This window comes from Macaca nemestrina, chromosome 11 (genome assembly GCF_043159975.1).
Source record: "Macaca nemestrina isolate mMacNem1 chromosome 11, mMacNem.hap1, whole genome shotgun sequence".
Classification (NCBI taxonomy): domain Eukaryota; kingdom Metazoa; phylum Chordata; class Mammalia; order Primates; family Cercopithecidae; genus Macaca; species Macaca nemestrina.
In genome coordinates, this window is record NC_092135.1 from 129,332,041 (window position 1) to 129,348,544 (window position 16,504).

Below are 16,504 nucleotides of genomic sequence, written 5' to 3' on the forward strand. Positions count from 1 at the left end.
TTGAGTAAGGTGAGAAAAAGTATAGTTAATATGAAGTTGGTGGCCACAGCTGGGGCACTGTGCCTCAATTTTGCCTTTGATACTACATTTTGAAAGCTGCTTAAATGATGATGCTGGGAAGGGCCTGTGATGGCGTGTCATCCTTCTGGTGAATGTTGATGGCATAACCCTCAGTTCCCAGCAGGTGGAGTGTGACTACAGGAGATCTTGTTCCATGCACCAGCACATTTGCCCTTTCAAAGCAGAGTCATGTCAGAGAGGATTTCAGAACTTCCTGCCATTGCTTTTTCCTGTTTCTTTTTAGGGAATGAAACTCTTTTAAAGAAAGGAAGCATTAATTAGTAAATTATTTAGCTCTTTGCTCACCAGGGAGTTGGCAGTTGAGCAGTGGGGTTTATCAACCTCAGGGAGAGCTTGGGTTTGGGTTTGTCACTCAAGATGGCTTTGGCAGCATCAGCCTTTGAGAAGGCTTTGGATGCTTGGTTTCGCTCTTGGTAGCCTCAGGCATCCCCAGCTCAGCCATTTCTAAGTGTGCTACTGGTTCTGCCAGCCATGCTGACCCTTCTGTCCCTCAGAGGGGACAGGCCCTGCTGACCCTTCATGGAGGAGCAGGGCAACAGATGTGGCCCTACAGGATCAACCTAGACTGCTCCAAGGGTCACAGGAGCACCCTGAGTCTTGGAGCTCCCCAAGGTTGCCCTGTCCCCAGCACAGTATGTGGAGGAAGAGTCCCAGTCTGCATCCTCAGCCCTGCAGGCCGCTCTCTCAGTTCTAACCTGGGCCCAGGCCTTGGCCAGGGTGCATTGCGGGCCAGTTTGCTCACATCCAACACAGCTAGTATCTTCAACTGGGCTGGGAATTTGGATCTCGCCCTGCAGCTCCTGGAAATGCACCTCAGCCTACTGTTCCATTACTGCCTGACAGACCATCCCGACTTGGTGGCACAAAACAACGACATTCACTTACGATGGTGGTGATGAGCCTGCATGGTCTGGGAGCTGTGGGCTCAGTGAAGCTGTTCTCCCTCAGCATGGCTCTCCTGTGCAGTCAGGTGGAGTGGGGTGGGGCCAACTCCAGGCACTCACACGCAGAGTGGTGGTCGGTGCTGGCTGTCACCTGGGGTCTCAGCAGGGGCCCTTGACGAGAACACCTCTGTGGCCTTTCCTTGTGGCCTGGGCTTCCTCCAGGCATGTTGCCTGGGTTCCAAGGATGAATGTCCCCAGAGAGAGCCAGGAGGAAGCTGTATCACTTTTTCTAACCCAGCCTCTGAAGGAAGTCAGTCATTTCTACTGCATTCTGTTTCATGCAAGTGAATTACTTAGGGCCCCTCACCTTCAGAGAAAGATTACATTCCTCTTCTTGATGGGAAGGAGGTTGTGTCAAAGACTGCAGGCATTTTAAAACCGCCACCACACTCTGCATCCCTGGACCCTAGAGAACCGCCTTAGTTGTTAGTTGAATCTGCCAGGTCGCTGTTCTGAACTAGCCTTTGGACTCCCAGGCTGGGGGGGGCGGGAAGGTGGTGAGAGACTCTCCCTGGTTCCTGAGTTTCTGCCGCTCGTGTGCCGCTAGCATACACTGCATTTTTGAGCACAGCTTTTTTCTGGGAGCATTATGTCCATCTGATAAGTGGCCCAGTTTTGCAGATCAAATAAACATGGGAAGGGGAATGCAAATAAAAGAGCTGTGTTTCTCTACAGGTTTTTAATGTTGGAATTTCAGTAAGGAGACCAGTTTTTAAGCCTTCTTTAGGGTTGATTTTAACTGAGTTTTCTGGAAGCCAAGCAGAATGGCTGTGGATTTGAGTCTCACAAGCAAAGTGCGTCTGTGGCGGAGTGAACTCTGTAATGCGGTGTTGCTATGGAGACTGGAGATTCGTATTTGGGGCCCAGGCATGAGAGTCATTTGTCACCCCCTTGTCTCTTCATCCTGCAGCTAAGGCTGCAGTAACCAAAGGCACAGACATGCCCCCAGTTTAATTTAATTCTAGACTCAGGCATTGTTTTAAATGAAGTGGTTACGTGATATCATTGTTCTGTGTATCTTGATAGGAAGTTTTCATGCCTAAAGTGAGATTGCCATAAGCTTTTAAAGAAGGAAAGAAAGGTACTTGCAGCAGAAACTTCTCTCAAAAGGAATTACGTTTGAAATGTTGTATGGAATAAAAACAGGTTGACTATATAGTAACATCGGATTATTATTTTTACCTAGTCACTTAAAAAGGATACAGAAATAGTATCTTTTGGCATTTCTAGCATGAATTGATTCAACCCTTTCAGAAAATGAGCAGTTGATCATTTTTCTGGAGTTTGGAGCCCTAAACAGTATTTTAAAAAATAATGACTCATATTCATAAGTTATATTGTAACTTTCTTCATCCAGTATCTGTGGATTAGCAAAGTAGCAAAGAGATAATTTTTATCTGAATAAAAACAGGAAAGAGTATATCATTATAAAGACAGGGGTTAATTTTAGCTTTTCACAGTGGGTGAGAAAAACAATTCAATATTTAAAAGTTGATCATTTTGTCTTGAGCAGCCAATTAAAATCTCATTTACCCTTAAAAAAAAAATGCAGTGCCCTAAGTGAAGTAGAAAGGTTAAAAAAGAAAGTCTCAGTGACAGGGGAGATATTTACATCACTGTTATGTCAGTAGTTTGGGATATGAAGAGTCTCAGTAAATTTCACTAGCATGACTAACATGGTTTTATTAAAATAACATAAAGGTTATAATAAGACATCTCCATTAAAAGTTGAGGTCTTGCCACTAGGCGTGGTGGCTCATGCCTGTAATCCCAGCACTGTGGGAGGCTGAGGTGGGAGGATAGCTTGAGGCCAGGAGTTTGTGACCAGCCTGGCCAACATGGTGAGACCCTATTGCTACAAAAACTAAAAAAAAATTAACCAAGTGCGACGATGCCCATCTGAAGTCCCAGCTACTCAGGAGGCTGAGATGGGAGAATGGTTTGAGCCCAGGAGTTGCAGCGAGCTATGATTGCACCAAAGTCTGGCATGGTGACAAAGCCAGACTCCATCTCAAAAAAAAAAAAAAAAAAAAAGAAGAGGAAGTTGAGGTCTTGCATGGCAAGGCATCTTGGCTTAGCTGTTCTTGTCTCATAAAACTTTTGACAGGGAAAATAGAAAGTCCTGTTTAATGCTCTGAAATAAAGCTGATGTGTTTGAGCTGTCACCCAAGTAGCTTATAGTCATGGACAGGTCTTGTTTGTAGCTAGTTAAAGTATCTGCGAGGTGATGTCTCTAGGTAGCAGGCTGTCCTCCTAAAGAGTATACAGTTGTCCCTCAGCTTCTATAGGGATTGCTTCCAGGACCCCCACAGATAACCAAAGTCCAGAGATGCTCAAGTCCTTTATATAAAATGGCATGGTATTTGCATACAACCTACACACGTCCTCCCATATACCTTAAATCATCTCTGGATTACCTATACCTAATGCAGTGTAAATGCTGTGTATATTGTTGTTATACCGTTTTGTTTATGACATGAAAATGATATGAAAAAAAAGTCTGTATGTGTTCAGTACAGGTGCTTTTTCCCCCGAATATTGTTGACCTGAGGTGGTTGAATCCACAGATGCAGTACCCATGGATATGGAGTGCTGACTGTATTTGAAAATGGTCACAAACATTTCAGCCCTATTACCTGCTTCTCTGTTTCCAGTAGGCTGCAGGCAGTTTGGCCTTTTATCCCTGAGATGTGCCACACTTTGAAATTGTCGTAAATTCTGATTCTCGGTTCCCAAGGCAAAAGTTCCACAGATAATCTCTCTCTGTTTAGTAAATTGCAGAATGAGCTTCTAGGGGAAAGGGTTCCTTTGTGCAGTCCAGAGGGGCTGCTTTGGGGACATTCCCATGGGTGGTTTGGGAGATCATTGAGCCTAGCTAATGGGTTTTGGTACTCGATCCATCATGTACCATTTGGTCTGTGTTGAGAAAGTTTGCATAGATGTTCTCCAATACTTACTACTGCAATATGGGATTATGAATACTATTCTGTAGAATTTTCATCTTTGGAAGTTTTAGCTTATCTAATTTTGAACTATGCATATATATGAAAAACTTTATTTGTATTTATTTACTTCTTTGAGACAGCTCTGTTGCCCCGGCTGGAGTGCAGTGGCATGATCTTGGCTCACTGCAACCTCTGCCTCCTGGGTTCATGCCATTCTAGTGCCTCAGCCACCCGAGTAGCTGGGATTACAGGGGCGTGCCACCATGCCCAGCTAATTTTTGTACTTTTAGTAGAAATGGGGTTTCACCATGTTGGCCAGGCTGGTCTCGAACTCCTGGCTTCAAGCAATTCACCCGCCTCGGCTTCCCAAAGTGCTGGGATTATAGGTATGAAGCCGCCATGCCCCATCTGAAACAATTTTTTTTTTTTTTTTTTTTTTTGAGACGAAGTCTGGCTTGGTCGCCCCAGCCTGGAGTGCAGTGGCATGATCTTGGCTCACTGCAACCTCCTCCTCCCGGGTTCAAGCAATTGTCCTGCCTCAGCCTCCCGAGTAGCTGGGATTAAGAGAGTGCACCACCATGCCTGCTAATTTTTGTTTGTTTGGTAGAGACGGGTTTCCCCATGTTGGCCAGGCTTGTGGTTTGGGGCAGTGCTACCTCCTTTCGTCTAAAATGTCCTTCAAGAAAGAGGGCAGGTGGTGTGGGCAAAGAAGTGCTAACACCGATGGGGATTTGCCTGTTTCTGCCGAGACCAGGGCGGCTTGGCTTCAGTGTCTTTAGGGCTGCCCACGGGGGGCTTCCGAGCTGACAATCCTAGAGCCTTCCAAGCTACCTGCTCTAAGGCCTGGTGGGAGTGGTTTTATGCTTTACCAAACTGGCAGAATGATGGAATCTCTTCTGCATTCTTATTTTTCCTAGCATGAGTCAAGTAGTCCAAAATTTTATTTAAAATAAAGTGTCCTGCAGATATGAATTGTCCCCCAGATGACTTCATAATACAAAAACAGAGAAAAAGACACAGGTTTGATTTAGGCATTTTGTGAGCTCAGTATAGAATAAAACATTTCTTTTCTTTTTTTTTGAGACAAAGTCTCGCTCTGTTGCCCAGTTGCCCAGGCTGGAGGACAGTGGCAGGATCTTGGCTCACTGTAACTGCTGTCTCCCAGGTTCAAGTGATTCTCATGCCTCAGCCTCCTAAGTAGTTGGGATTATAGGCGAGCACCACCATGCCTGGCAAATTTTTGTATTTTTTTAGTAGAGATGGGGATTCACCATGTTGCCCAGGCTGGTTTCCAACTCCTGGCCTCAAGGAATCTGCCCACCTTGGCCTCCCAAAGTGTTGGGATTACAGGCGTGAGCCACCACCAGCCCTAGAAACGTTTATTTTCTTAGACATAGAAGAACTAAAAGAAATTGCATGAGGTTCAGTCAAGGGAATCGATTTTCTTAGGAAACCCAGTGAGGATTGAGTTGAACTTCCTGAAAAGGAAATTTTAAGTCAGTTGGTTACAGCACTATGTAAATAAATGTGGCATAAAATAGAAGTAAGTGTGAAACACAAATGGTGTCAAGTTTATTGTTACAACAAAACATTCTGACAGTAAGTATGGTAGTTCTTTGAGAAGAATACAATTATTTTTCATATTGTGGATTTGTATTGATGTTGTTTGTTTTATTTTAATATAAACTGTCTTCCTAGAAATGTTGCAGCAGCTCCACCAGCAGCTGGTTGAAGCTGAACGTAGGTCAATGACATACCTCAAACGGTACAATAAGATCCAGGCCGACTACCACAATCTTATTGGAGTCACAGCAGAACTGGTGGATTCTCTAGAGGCCACAGTCAGCGGCAAGATGGTAAGGAAGAGCCCCAATTGTGTGTATGTCTGTTTGGCAATGAAGAAGGCTTATGGGCATGGACTATGTTGATATGGCAGATGGAGTCTGCCTCTCTCCATTCCAAGCCATTGGCACCTGCCACTCTGTTTCCAAAAGCCAACATGCATGAAGAAGATAAGGCCGATATTTTTTACTGTTTTTATCAAGCTTCTTGCAGTGTTTTATCCATTTTTCTTAACATACTGTCTGCTATATCTTTATTTCTCTACCTTATTCTTTTTTTTTTTTTTTTAGATGGAGTTTTGCTCTTGTTGCCCAGGTTAGAGTGCAGTGGCATGATCTCAGCTCACTGCAACCTCCACCTCCCAGATTCAAGTGATTCTCCTGCCTCAGCCTCCCAAGTAACTGGGATTACAGGCATGCGCCACCACACCCAGCTAATTTTATATTTTTAGTAGAGATGGGGTTTCTCCATGTTGGTCAGGCTGGTCTCGAACTCCTGACCTCAGGTAATCTGCCAGCGTTGGCCTCCCAAAGTGCTGGTATTACAGGTGTGAGCCACTGCGTCTGGCCCTTTTTTGAGAAAATATTTTTCAAAAAATTGAGACATGGTCTTGCTTTGTTGCCCAGGCTGATTTTGAACACGTGGGTTCAAGTGATCCTCCCACCTTGGCCTCCCAAAGTGCTGGGATTACAGGTGTGAGCCATCGCACCCAGCGTCTACCTTTTTAATATTAGCAAAGGATAAGTCTGGCGACAGAAAAATATGTGCTGGCAAAAAAATGAGGGGGACATGTCCTGCTGTCACATAGGAAAGCCACTGATTTTCTAATATTGGTTTCATATCCAGCTACCTTTCTAAATCCCATTAATCTTGAGTTTTTTTAATTGATTCTTCTGTATTCTAGATTGACAGTCATGTTATCAAATAATATTTGTGTTTTGCTTTTAAAATTTATCGTGACTTTTCTTAGTACATTGGCTATGGCCTGTGGGATATTGTTGAATAATGTCATCATGGGCATCTTTATCTCATTCCTGTCTTTTTATAAAGTACGATAAAATCTATTTGTGGACATACAGATATTTAAAAAATTGAAGTACCTGTAGATTCACACTGCAGTTATAAAAAATAATTCAGGCCAGGCACAGTGGCTCACACTTGTAATCCCAGCACTTTGGAAGGCTGAAGTGGGAGGATCACTTGAGGCCAGAAGTTTGAGACCACTCTGGTCAACATGGTGAGACCTCTGTCACTAAAAATATACAATTAAAAATAAAATTAGCCAGGCATGGTGTCTCACACCTGTAATCTCAGCACTTTGGGAGGCCAAGGCGGGCAGATCATCTGAGATCAGGAGTTCAAGACCAGAGCCCTGGCCAACATGGCGAAACACCATCTCTACTAAAAATACAGAAATTTGCTAGGTGTAGTGGAGCACATCTGTAATCCCAGCTACTCAGGAGGCTGAGGCAGGAGGATCTCTTGAACCCGGCTGGCAGAGGTTGCAGTGAGCCAAGATTGCACTATAGCCTGGGTGACAGAGTGGAACTATGTCTCAAATAAATAAATTTAATTTAATTTAAAAAAAGATGGGTCAGAGGAGGAAAGCTGGACTCTTTACTAACCTTTTTAATGTAAGATAACCGCGTTCTCATAGTAAAAGATTGAAACGATTCAGAGAAGCGTATAGTAAGGAACAAAAGCTCCTTCACCACATGCTGTAGATTCATTTCCTTATTGATGTTCAAGACTGGCATTGTCTTGTATATTATTTTAGAACAGTTCTCTGCATGTGTGTGTGTGTGTGTGTGTACACACACATGTACAGCATTTGTACACTTAGTTGGGATCATATGATTCATTACTCTTCTGAAACTTGCTATTTCTCTTTCGATACATCTTGGAGATCTTTCCACATGACCAGATCCACCTCATTCTTTTTAATTCTTTTATACAATTCCATTATAAGGGTGAATCATTATCAGATCTCTGGTGATGAACATTTGGATTTTTTGTTTTTTTGTTTGCTATAACAAAAAATGTTGCAGTGGACATCCTTGTGTATACTGTACATCTTGATTAAAAAAAAAATTTTTTTTTTTGAGACGGAGTCTCACTCTGTCGCCCAGTCTGGAGTGCAGTGGCACGATCTCCGCTCACTGCAAGCTCCGCCTCCTGGGTTCACGCCATTCTCCTGCCTCAGCCTCCCGAGTAGCTGGGACTACAGGCGCCCGCCACCATGCCTGGCTAATTTTTTTGTATTTTTAGTAGGGACGGGGTTTCACAGTGTTAGCCAGGATGATCTCGATCTCCTGACCTCGTGATCCACCCACTTCAGCATCTTGATAAAATTTTTTTTTTTTTTTTTTTTTTTTTAGACGGAGTCTCGCTGTGTCTCCCAGGCTGGAGTGCAGTGGCGTGATCTCGGCTCACTGCAAGCTCCGCCTCCCGGGTTCACGCCATTCTCCCGCCTCAGCCTCCCAAGTAGCTGAGACTACAGGTGCCCGCCACCACGCCCGGCTAGTTTTCTGTATTTTTAGTAGAGACGGGGTTTCACCATGTTAGCCAGGATAGTCTCGATCTCCTGACCTCGTGATCCACCCGCCTCGGCCTCCCAAAGTGCTGGGATTACAGGCTTGAGCCACCGCGCCCGGCCGATAAAATTTTAAAAGTGGAATTGCTAGGGCAAAGGTATGGGCATGAGCATTTTGATAGAGGTTGTCAAATTATTTGTCCTAAAATGTCAACACACGGCAACACCGAATAGGATTAAACTTTGAAATCTTTTTCAGTTTGGTAAGTAAAACTTGGCATTCTGCATATTTTAATTTACATTTCTTTAATTACGTATGAGGCTGAGTATATTTTCATGTATCGTTCTTGGCCATATGTATATTTATTTATTTATTTTTTTGGTCAGCCATCCATCTTCTTTCCTCATTCTTCTGTTTCAAGCAAGAAAGTGACATGAGCAGATAGGCTTGTTAGAGAAATGGTTCTGCTAGCAGTTTCGGAAGTTAAAGGAGGAAACAGTTTCAGGACTGAAGGTTTGATCCAAAGTCTCAAAAGCCACAGAAAACTCCAGAAGAAGAGAACTGAAAAGCATCCAGTGTTTTTGACACTTAGAAGTTCGCTGGTTGTGAGCCTTGCCACGCGAGCTTCCCTGGAGGAACGCAGGTGGATAGCTGGTCACATTGTATTGAAAGGTGAAGGTGGGTTGAGACAGCAAACATAAGCAGTTCTTTCAAGGACCTTGGCTGTAAAGAGAAGCTATTGAGAGGGTGATTGATAGATAAGGATCTAGGGTGAAAAAAGAAGAAGAAGAAGAAGATCTAGGGTAGAAGATGGGGAAGGTATGTTTTTAATATGAAATATATGTGAACGTGTTTCTAGTTGTAGGAAAGGAATAAGTATAGAAAGAAAGGTTAAAAATACAAGATGAAAAAGGTATGTTTTTTGTTCATTTGTTTGAGATAGGGTCTCACTCTGTTGTCCAGGCTGGAGTGCAGTGGTACAATCACAGCTCACTGCAGTCTTGAACTCCCAGGCTCAAGTCATCCTCTCACCTCGGCCTTCTGAGTAGCTGGGACTACAGGTGTATACCACCATGCCTGGCTAATTTTTATTTTATTTTTTTTAGAGGTGGTATTTCACTATGTTACCCAGGCAGGTCTCAAGCTCCTGAGCTCAAATGATCCGCCTGCCTGAGCCTCACAAAGTGCTGGAATTACAGGCATGAGCCACTACGCCAGGCCTGAAAAATGAATGTTTAAATTTTAATACTACAGAAATTTACTATAGGAATTCAGAAGGAATGGACTCAGGATAATGTAGGAGATCTAGCCTGGGATGCGGTCCCTTTTTCTCTGAGTCACTTCAAATGTAGCTGTGCAACAAGGGATGACAGACCTCTGCCGAAGGATGGACAGAGCCTTTTTTTTTTTTTCTTTTTTTTGAGACGGAGTCTGGCTCTGTCGCCCAGTCTGGAGTGCAGTGGCGCGATCTCGGCTCACTGCAAGCTCCGCCTCCCGGGTTCACGCCATTCTCCTGTCTCAGCCTCCCGAGTAACTGGGACTACAGGTGCCCGCAACCGCGCCTGGCTAATTTTTTGTATTTTCAGTAGAGACGGGGTTTCACTATGGTCTCAATCTCCTGATCTCGTGATCTGCCCGTCTCAGCCTCCCAAAGTGCTGGGATTACAGGCATGAGCCACCGCGCCCGGCTAGACAGAGCCTTTTATGTGGCTGAAGCAGACCAGAAGTTTCTAGCAGATAGGCAGGAGGCCCAGGAGGAGAGAAAAGGGCCCAGCCCTTTCCAGCTCCGCAGGGGTGGAGTAGCCCTGCTTCCCATGCAGGCCAGGGGGATGGCCTTCCTCCCATGCAAGGGTATGAGCAAGGGGTGGGAAAGCAGCCGCTTCTACTGCCATGTGGAAGTTTCCCCTGGTGGAATCACGAAGATGCGGAAGAGGAGGCTCTTTTCCAATTATCATGCCTAAAAAAAAGTGTGGAAGTCGTTATCTGCAGGGATTGGTTTGTGGGGGAAGGGTGGGATTCAGGAGAGGTTGTGGTACTTGTACGTTGAAATGAGCATACATTATTTTTCTAAAAAGAAAATAGATGAAAAAAATTCCAAGGTGACCACTTTCGATGTTGCAGGTCAATCCTGAATTCTCGTAGCTGGTGAGAGAGGCACAAGAGATGCTAAAGGAGAATGCAGGATCCAGCAGCATTGATGGCAACAGCAGCTTGGCCGCACATGGTCAAGCACTGGATAGTTGATTAAAAGTGTTTCCATCACTCATTCAGCAAGCACTGGCTGAGCCACCTGTCATGTGCCAGGGATATCTGTGACCTCATTTAGCTGCTCACTGCGACTGTTACAATAAAGGTGTGGAAAGCGAGAGGCAGAGCTGTTGGTCTTCTCGAGTCCAGGACTTGAGCCCTGATCTTCAGATATGAAGCTTGGCTCTCTTTCCCCCACATTATGGTTGTCCAGTGACTTTGTTATTTATTTGTAATTTACCAAAATGGTTTAGGATCTGTTTATTCTATATGACAGTGGAGATAGCTGAAGTGGAGTTAGATAATTTGCGTCTGATGTCTCATGAGCACACCTGCAGTGTGTTAGCACCTTGTTCTGTCAGGGCCGGTGCTTTCTCTCCTCCCAAGAGCTCTGATGTTAAAGCAAATGATTATTTTTCTAGCTTATATATCTCATCATCGTGCCTTACAGTATTTTTCTAGCTTATATATCTCATCATCGTGCCTTACAGAAAGCTGTTGAGAGACCACTCTAATAATTGCCAGCGTGCTTCAGGTGTCCCTCGGTGAATTTCATGCCGTCACCAGATGTCTTTGTGTCCTCCTTGCAGATCACCCCTGAGTACCTCCAGAGCGTCTGTGTCCGCCTGTTCAGTAACCAGATGCGGCAGAGCCTGGCGCACAGTGTGGACTTCACGAGGCCTGGGACGGTGAGGCTCTGCGCTCAGGGCAGGGTGCCTGTGGTCTATCCCCCCAGTTTAAAAAGAATGTAACTTTAAAAATAGCATGAGAAAATAACATGCCAAAGACTGCATTTAAGTTGCCTTTGGAAGTCTAGAAACTTCTAGAAGGAAAATAAGTCTGTTTTGGAAGAAGGTACAGCTGAAAGCTGGCCTCCTAGGGAGAGTGAGGAGACAGGCATGTTCTGCTACCAGTTGCAGCCACTCAGTGGGGGCTCCCAGGGTTGGGGATCAGTAGGAATGGATGGAAACTTTATTCTCCTTTTTTAAAAGCACTGCCGTGGTGGAAGTTGTGTGGTCTAAAGCAAGGGCACTTTTTCCCCCCTAACTTTTTACTTGGAATAATTACAAAATTACAAAAGTAGCACAAAGGACACTGGTATACCCTTTACCCAGATTCACCAACTGTTAGCTTTGGCCCCTTCCTTTGTTGTGTCTCTACACATACGTGAATATGCACACATAGGCACACAATCTGTTTTCTGAACTATTTGAAGATAAATTGTATATATTATGACTCTTTACTCCTAAATACTTCAGTGTGTATTTCTTAAGGTTAGGAATATTCTCTCATATAACTATGCAGTTACCAACTTCAGTAAATTTAACATTGATACAGCCTTCTTATCTGTTGTCCATTTTCCAATTTTGGTAGTTGAGTCAACGATGTCCTTCATTGCATTTCCCGTCCTCTGGTCATCTAGGGTCAATTGTCACATTGAGTTGGCACAGCTCCTAGCCTCTTCTAATCTCGAACATTTCCTCAGCCTTTCTTTGAGTTACATGACATTAACATATTAGAAGAGTATAATTTTCGCCCTTTAAAAAAAATAGAACATTTCACTGGGTGCGGTGGCTCACGCCTGTAATTCCAGCACTTTGGGAGGCCAAGGGGGTGTGGATCACTTGAGGTCAGTAGTTCAAGACCAGCCTGGCCAACATGGTGAAGTCCCATCTCTACTAAAAATACAAAAATTAGCTGAGCGTGGTGGCGGGTGCCTGTAGTCCCAGCTACTCGGGAGGCTGAGGCAGGAGAATCGCTTGAACCTGGGAGGCAGAGGTTGCAGTGAGCCGAGATTGTGCCATTGCACTCCAGCATGGGGGACAAGAATGAGGCTTCATCTCAAAAGAAAAAAAAAAAAAAAAAGAACATTTTTCCTTTTGTGTTTGATGTGTCCTTGTAATTAGAGTCAAGTTCCCTGAATCACCTAGGCCAAATGTGACCTCAGTGATCGTGTGTCCTCCTTAGGCTAGCATACCTGGAGGCCCATGGTTTTGAGGCAGGCATTCTTAACCAGGGGAGACACCAGTGTCTCTCAAACTCTTCAAAGTACAGGAACCCACGGGCCAGGAGCTCACACCCACCTGCTGCCGCATTCGCAGGCTGGGTGAGTGAAGCCCTATGAAGTCAGCTGTATAGATTTTTTTTTTTTTTTTTTTTTTTTTTTGAGATGGAGTCTGGCTGTATAGATTTGGAATGAGGCTCCTGTGTGATCCTGAGGCACCCCTGTGGGTCAGAGCCACAGCTTTTAAATAAGGGTTTGCACGTTAATATAATACTAGAGTCTTAATAAACAGAAGCCTTTTTTTTAGTATTTTAAAGAAAATTTATACCCTACCTAATTCTCAAGTAGATTTGAAGAAGTTTATTATAATATGAGAAAACATAAATATGAGAAACGAGAATGTAGAAAATAAAAATAAGTAAAGAAATTGTGGTTAAGGGAAAATAAGGGTGGGAAAAATGAAAGTAAGCAAGGGCTAACACTGGTACAAAAAATGCGTGCTGCAAGTTGTTCCTCCGGAAAGGTGGGCTGCAGATTAGGCTCTGAGCTTTCTAGCAGTCTGTGCAAAGAGGGAAACATGAGCAGTTATATGATTCCCAGTGCTTATAAAGCAGGAGAGGGCAGTTACATAACTTTTATTATGTAACATTTCCTGTATCCAAAACAACATATGTGCTGCATATGCAGGCTAGGAACCATGACAATAAAACAAACACCCACAAGTCCGCCACATGTGGCCCGAAATAGACCATTTCAGTGCTGCTAAAGTTTTCTACCCTTCAGACTTCTTCCAAGTAGGTGTATTACTATATAATTTAAAAACAAGTTTAAATGCTTTTTTTTTTTTTTAAACTGGATGGTCAGACAACTGCTTCACACAGTTATTCCTGGTGCTAAGACCCCGGGATAGTCTCTTGAGTCAGCAGTTTCTATGGCTCTTCATAGAAAGCACGTAGTCATGTGCTGAAGAGCAGGCGGCCTTGACCACTTCCTCCCAGCCTAACAGAAATATCTCAGAATGGCTGGCTCTGTCAGCTGTTCCACACACGTGGACAGACAGATGGTAGAAGTGGAGTCTTTGGGACATGGCCGCAGTGATTTTAGCATGCCGAAATCTTAGAGAATCAGCCATTTTTTAAAGGTCAGTAAAGTCACCATTGGATATGCAAGTCTTAAAAAAGTAACTTCCTCATGAGCCCTCCAGAAGAAGGACTTTAAGCCACATCCCCGAGAATATGGCTGACCCTCTGTCCACTGTCCAGTTAACATTCGGACAGTTAGGACGCAGAGTGCGTTTACTGAAAATTGTGGCTTTCTCATAGCAATTAGCACGGCAGGATCTGTGTCTGCTAGGAGCACTCCTTTCTTGCTCCTTCCCATTTATTTGTTAATTCATCAAAGATTTAGTGTTTTCTAGGTTCAGTTTATAAAATCCGATTATATCTTTTTTTTTTTTTTGAGACGGAGTCTCGCAATGTCACCCAGGCTGGAGTACAGTGGCACAATCTCAGCTCGCTGCAAGCTCCGCCTTCCGGGTTCACATCATTCTTCTGCCTCAGCCTCCCGAGTAGCTGGGACTACAGGTGTCCACCACCATGCCTGGCTAATTTTTTTGTATTTTTAGTAGAGACGGGGTTTCACCGGGTGGTCTCGATCCCCTGACCTCGTGATCTGCCCGTCTCAGCCTCCCAAAGTGCTGGGATTACAGGCGTGAGCCACCACGCCCAGCCATTGTATCTTATATATACAAGCCATCCTTATATTCCCATCTTCTATAGAAGAAGTGATGTATCCAGTTTATTTAAAACTGATGTTGGTCGGACACAGTGGTGCACACCTGTAATCCCAACACTGGGAGTCCAAGGCAGGCAGATTGCTTGAGCCCAGGAGTTCGAGGCCAGTCTGGGTAATATGGTGAAAACCCATCTCTACAAAAAATACAAAAATTAGACTAGACGTGGTGGCTCACGCCTATCATCCCAGCACTTTGGGAGGCCGAGGCAGGCGGATCACAAGGTCAGGAGATTGAGACCATCCTGGCTAACACAGTGAAACCCGTCTCTACTAAAAATACAAAAAAATTAGCCAGGCGTAGTGGCGGGTGCCTGTAGTCCCAGTTACTTGGGAGGCTGAGGCAGGAGAATGGTGTGAACCTGGGAGGCGGAGCTTGCAGTGAGCTGAGATCATTCCACTGCACTCCAGCCTGGGCAACAGAGCAAGACTCCGTCTCAAAAAAAGAAAAAAATGAGCTGGGCTTGGTGGTGTACGGCTGTAACCCCAGCTACTCAGGAGGCTGAAGTGGGAGGATCACTTGAGCCCAGGAGTGGAGGCTGCAGCAAGAGGAGATCGCACCACTGCACTCCAGCCTGGGTGACAGAGTGAGAACCTGTCTTAAAAGAAAGAAAAAACTGATGACATGTTATTAAGCACGGTTTAAAAGGGAGCAGGGGTACGACATAACTGGTTATCCCACAAGAAGTTATCAATGCCATCTGTCAGGAGACAGTCCCACCACCCCTGACTGTTACATTAGCAGCAAAATACAGACTGTGTAACCACTGGAAACCAGGGAAGGGAGGATGAGTTATGTTTAGCTTAGTGATACCATTCTCCTTCTACTGAATCATTGACTTAGGAACACACAATAAAAGCTGCAAAAATTCTAGCCGATTTCTCTAACAAAATGATGAAAAGCGGATGGCGGGGTCATTGTCAAAATATAACAGAATATTGTTGTTGACTATGCATGCGTATATAAAGTTGATTTATGATATCTGTCTCGAGTTCAGATTTACAATGTGTGAAGAAGGAAATTAAGAAACAGTTTAGATGCAACGTCCAGTGACTGGACTGATAGGATTTAGTATTTGGAAGGAGAAGATTGCTTGCTTTTTTAATAAGTTTTTAAGGGGATAAATTCTACTCTAGGGCCCAACAGAAGACCATCAATTTCAAGATAAATACGTGGCACAGATCAGCCTCCTTCACGGAGAGGTCTCAGATCAGCTGGCCGTCAGGTGCTCTGTTGAGCTTGAGTGTTACTGCTAATTACATACTGTAAAGGAGCTTGGCTGGGCCCTGCCACAAAGCCGTTGGTGTCTATAAAGTTTGGTACACTTGATACTGGTTTTTATATCTGGCAGTTAACAAGAATCTGGGCTTCTACCAACTTACTTGCTGTTCAAAATTCAAAAGGGCCCTTAAATAGAGCCCCTCTTTCCCCCTGAGTTCTGAACTGATTGAAATATAGGACAAAAGAGGAAAGGAAAATGGAGCTGAAAATATCACTGTTGGTGCTGACAAAGCTTATATTGGAGAATGTGGATCTTTTTTTTTTTTGAGACAGGGTCTCGCTCTGTTATCCAGGCTAGAGTGCATTGGCACGATCAGGGGTCACTGCTGCCTTGACCTCCTGGGCTCAAGTGATCCTCCCACCTCAGCTTCCTGAGTAGCTGGGACTATAGGCCTGCACCATCATGTCCAGCTAATTTTTATTTTTTATTTTTGTAGAAATGAGGTCTCACTATGTTGCCCAGGCTGGTCTCAAACTCCTGGGCTCAAGCAGTCCTCCCACTTTGACCTCCCAAAATGATGGGATGGGATCACACCCGAAATGATGGGTGTGAGCCACCACACTTGGCTGAGAATGTGGATTTTGTTTGTAGGCAGGTGGGGTCCTACTCTTGTGCCTGGGAATTACAGAAGCGTTCTTGCACAGTCCTGGACAGCTCTGGCCAAGCCTAGCCCGCTGCCATTGCTGTGGCTGCCATGAGGGCGGCACGGAGGAGCGGAGTTGACACGTCTTCTCTGGTGGGCTCTGCCCAGAGCAGAAGAGGACAGGCAGGGCAGTGATGCCAGCTCTGCCCCTGCCTCACAAGTCCTGCTAGTCACCCCTCTCTGGAGAGG

General features: G+C 44.6%; 1 protein-coding gene across 25 annotated transcripts in view; it reads left to right on the forward strand.

The window, feature by feature from the left end:
- LOC105473938 (armadillo repeat containing 9) overlaps positions 1–16,504 on the forward strand; it is a 183,919-nt gene that overhangs the window by 30,404 nt on the left and 137,011 nt on the right. For all 25 annotated transcript variants that reach the window (XR_003016277.2, XR_011610113.1, XR_982588.2 and 22 more), the window contains 2 exons: positions 5,669–5,826; positions 11,184–11,282. Coding sequence is in view for 18 of the 25 variants with exons in the window: in XM_071073523.1 (XP_070929624.1) it covers positions 5,669–5,826; positions 11,184–11,282 (257 nt within the window). In the remaining 7 variants the exon portion in view is untranslated. The remainder of the gene's footprint in view (positions 1–5,668; positions 5,827–11,183; positions 11,283–16,504) is intronic.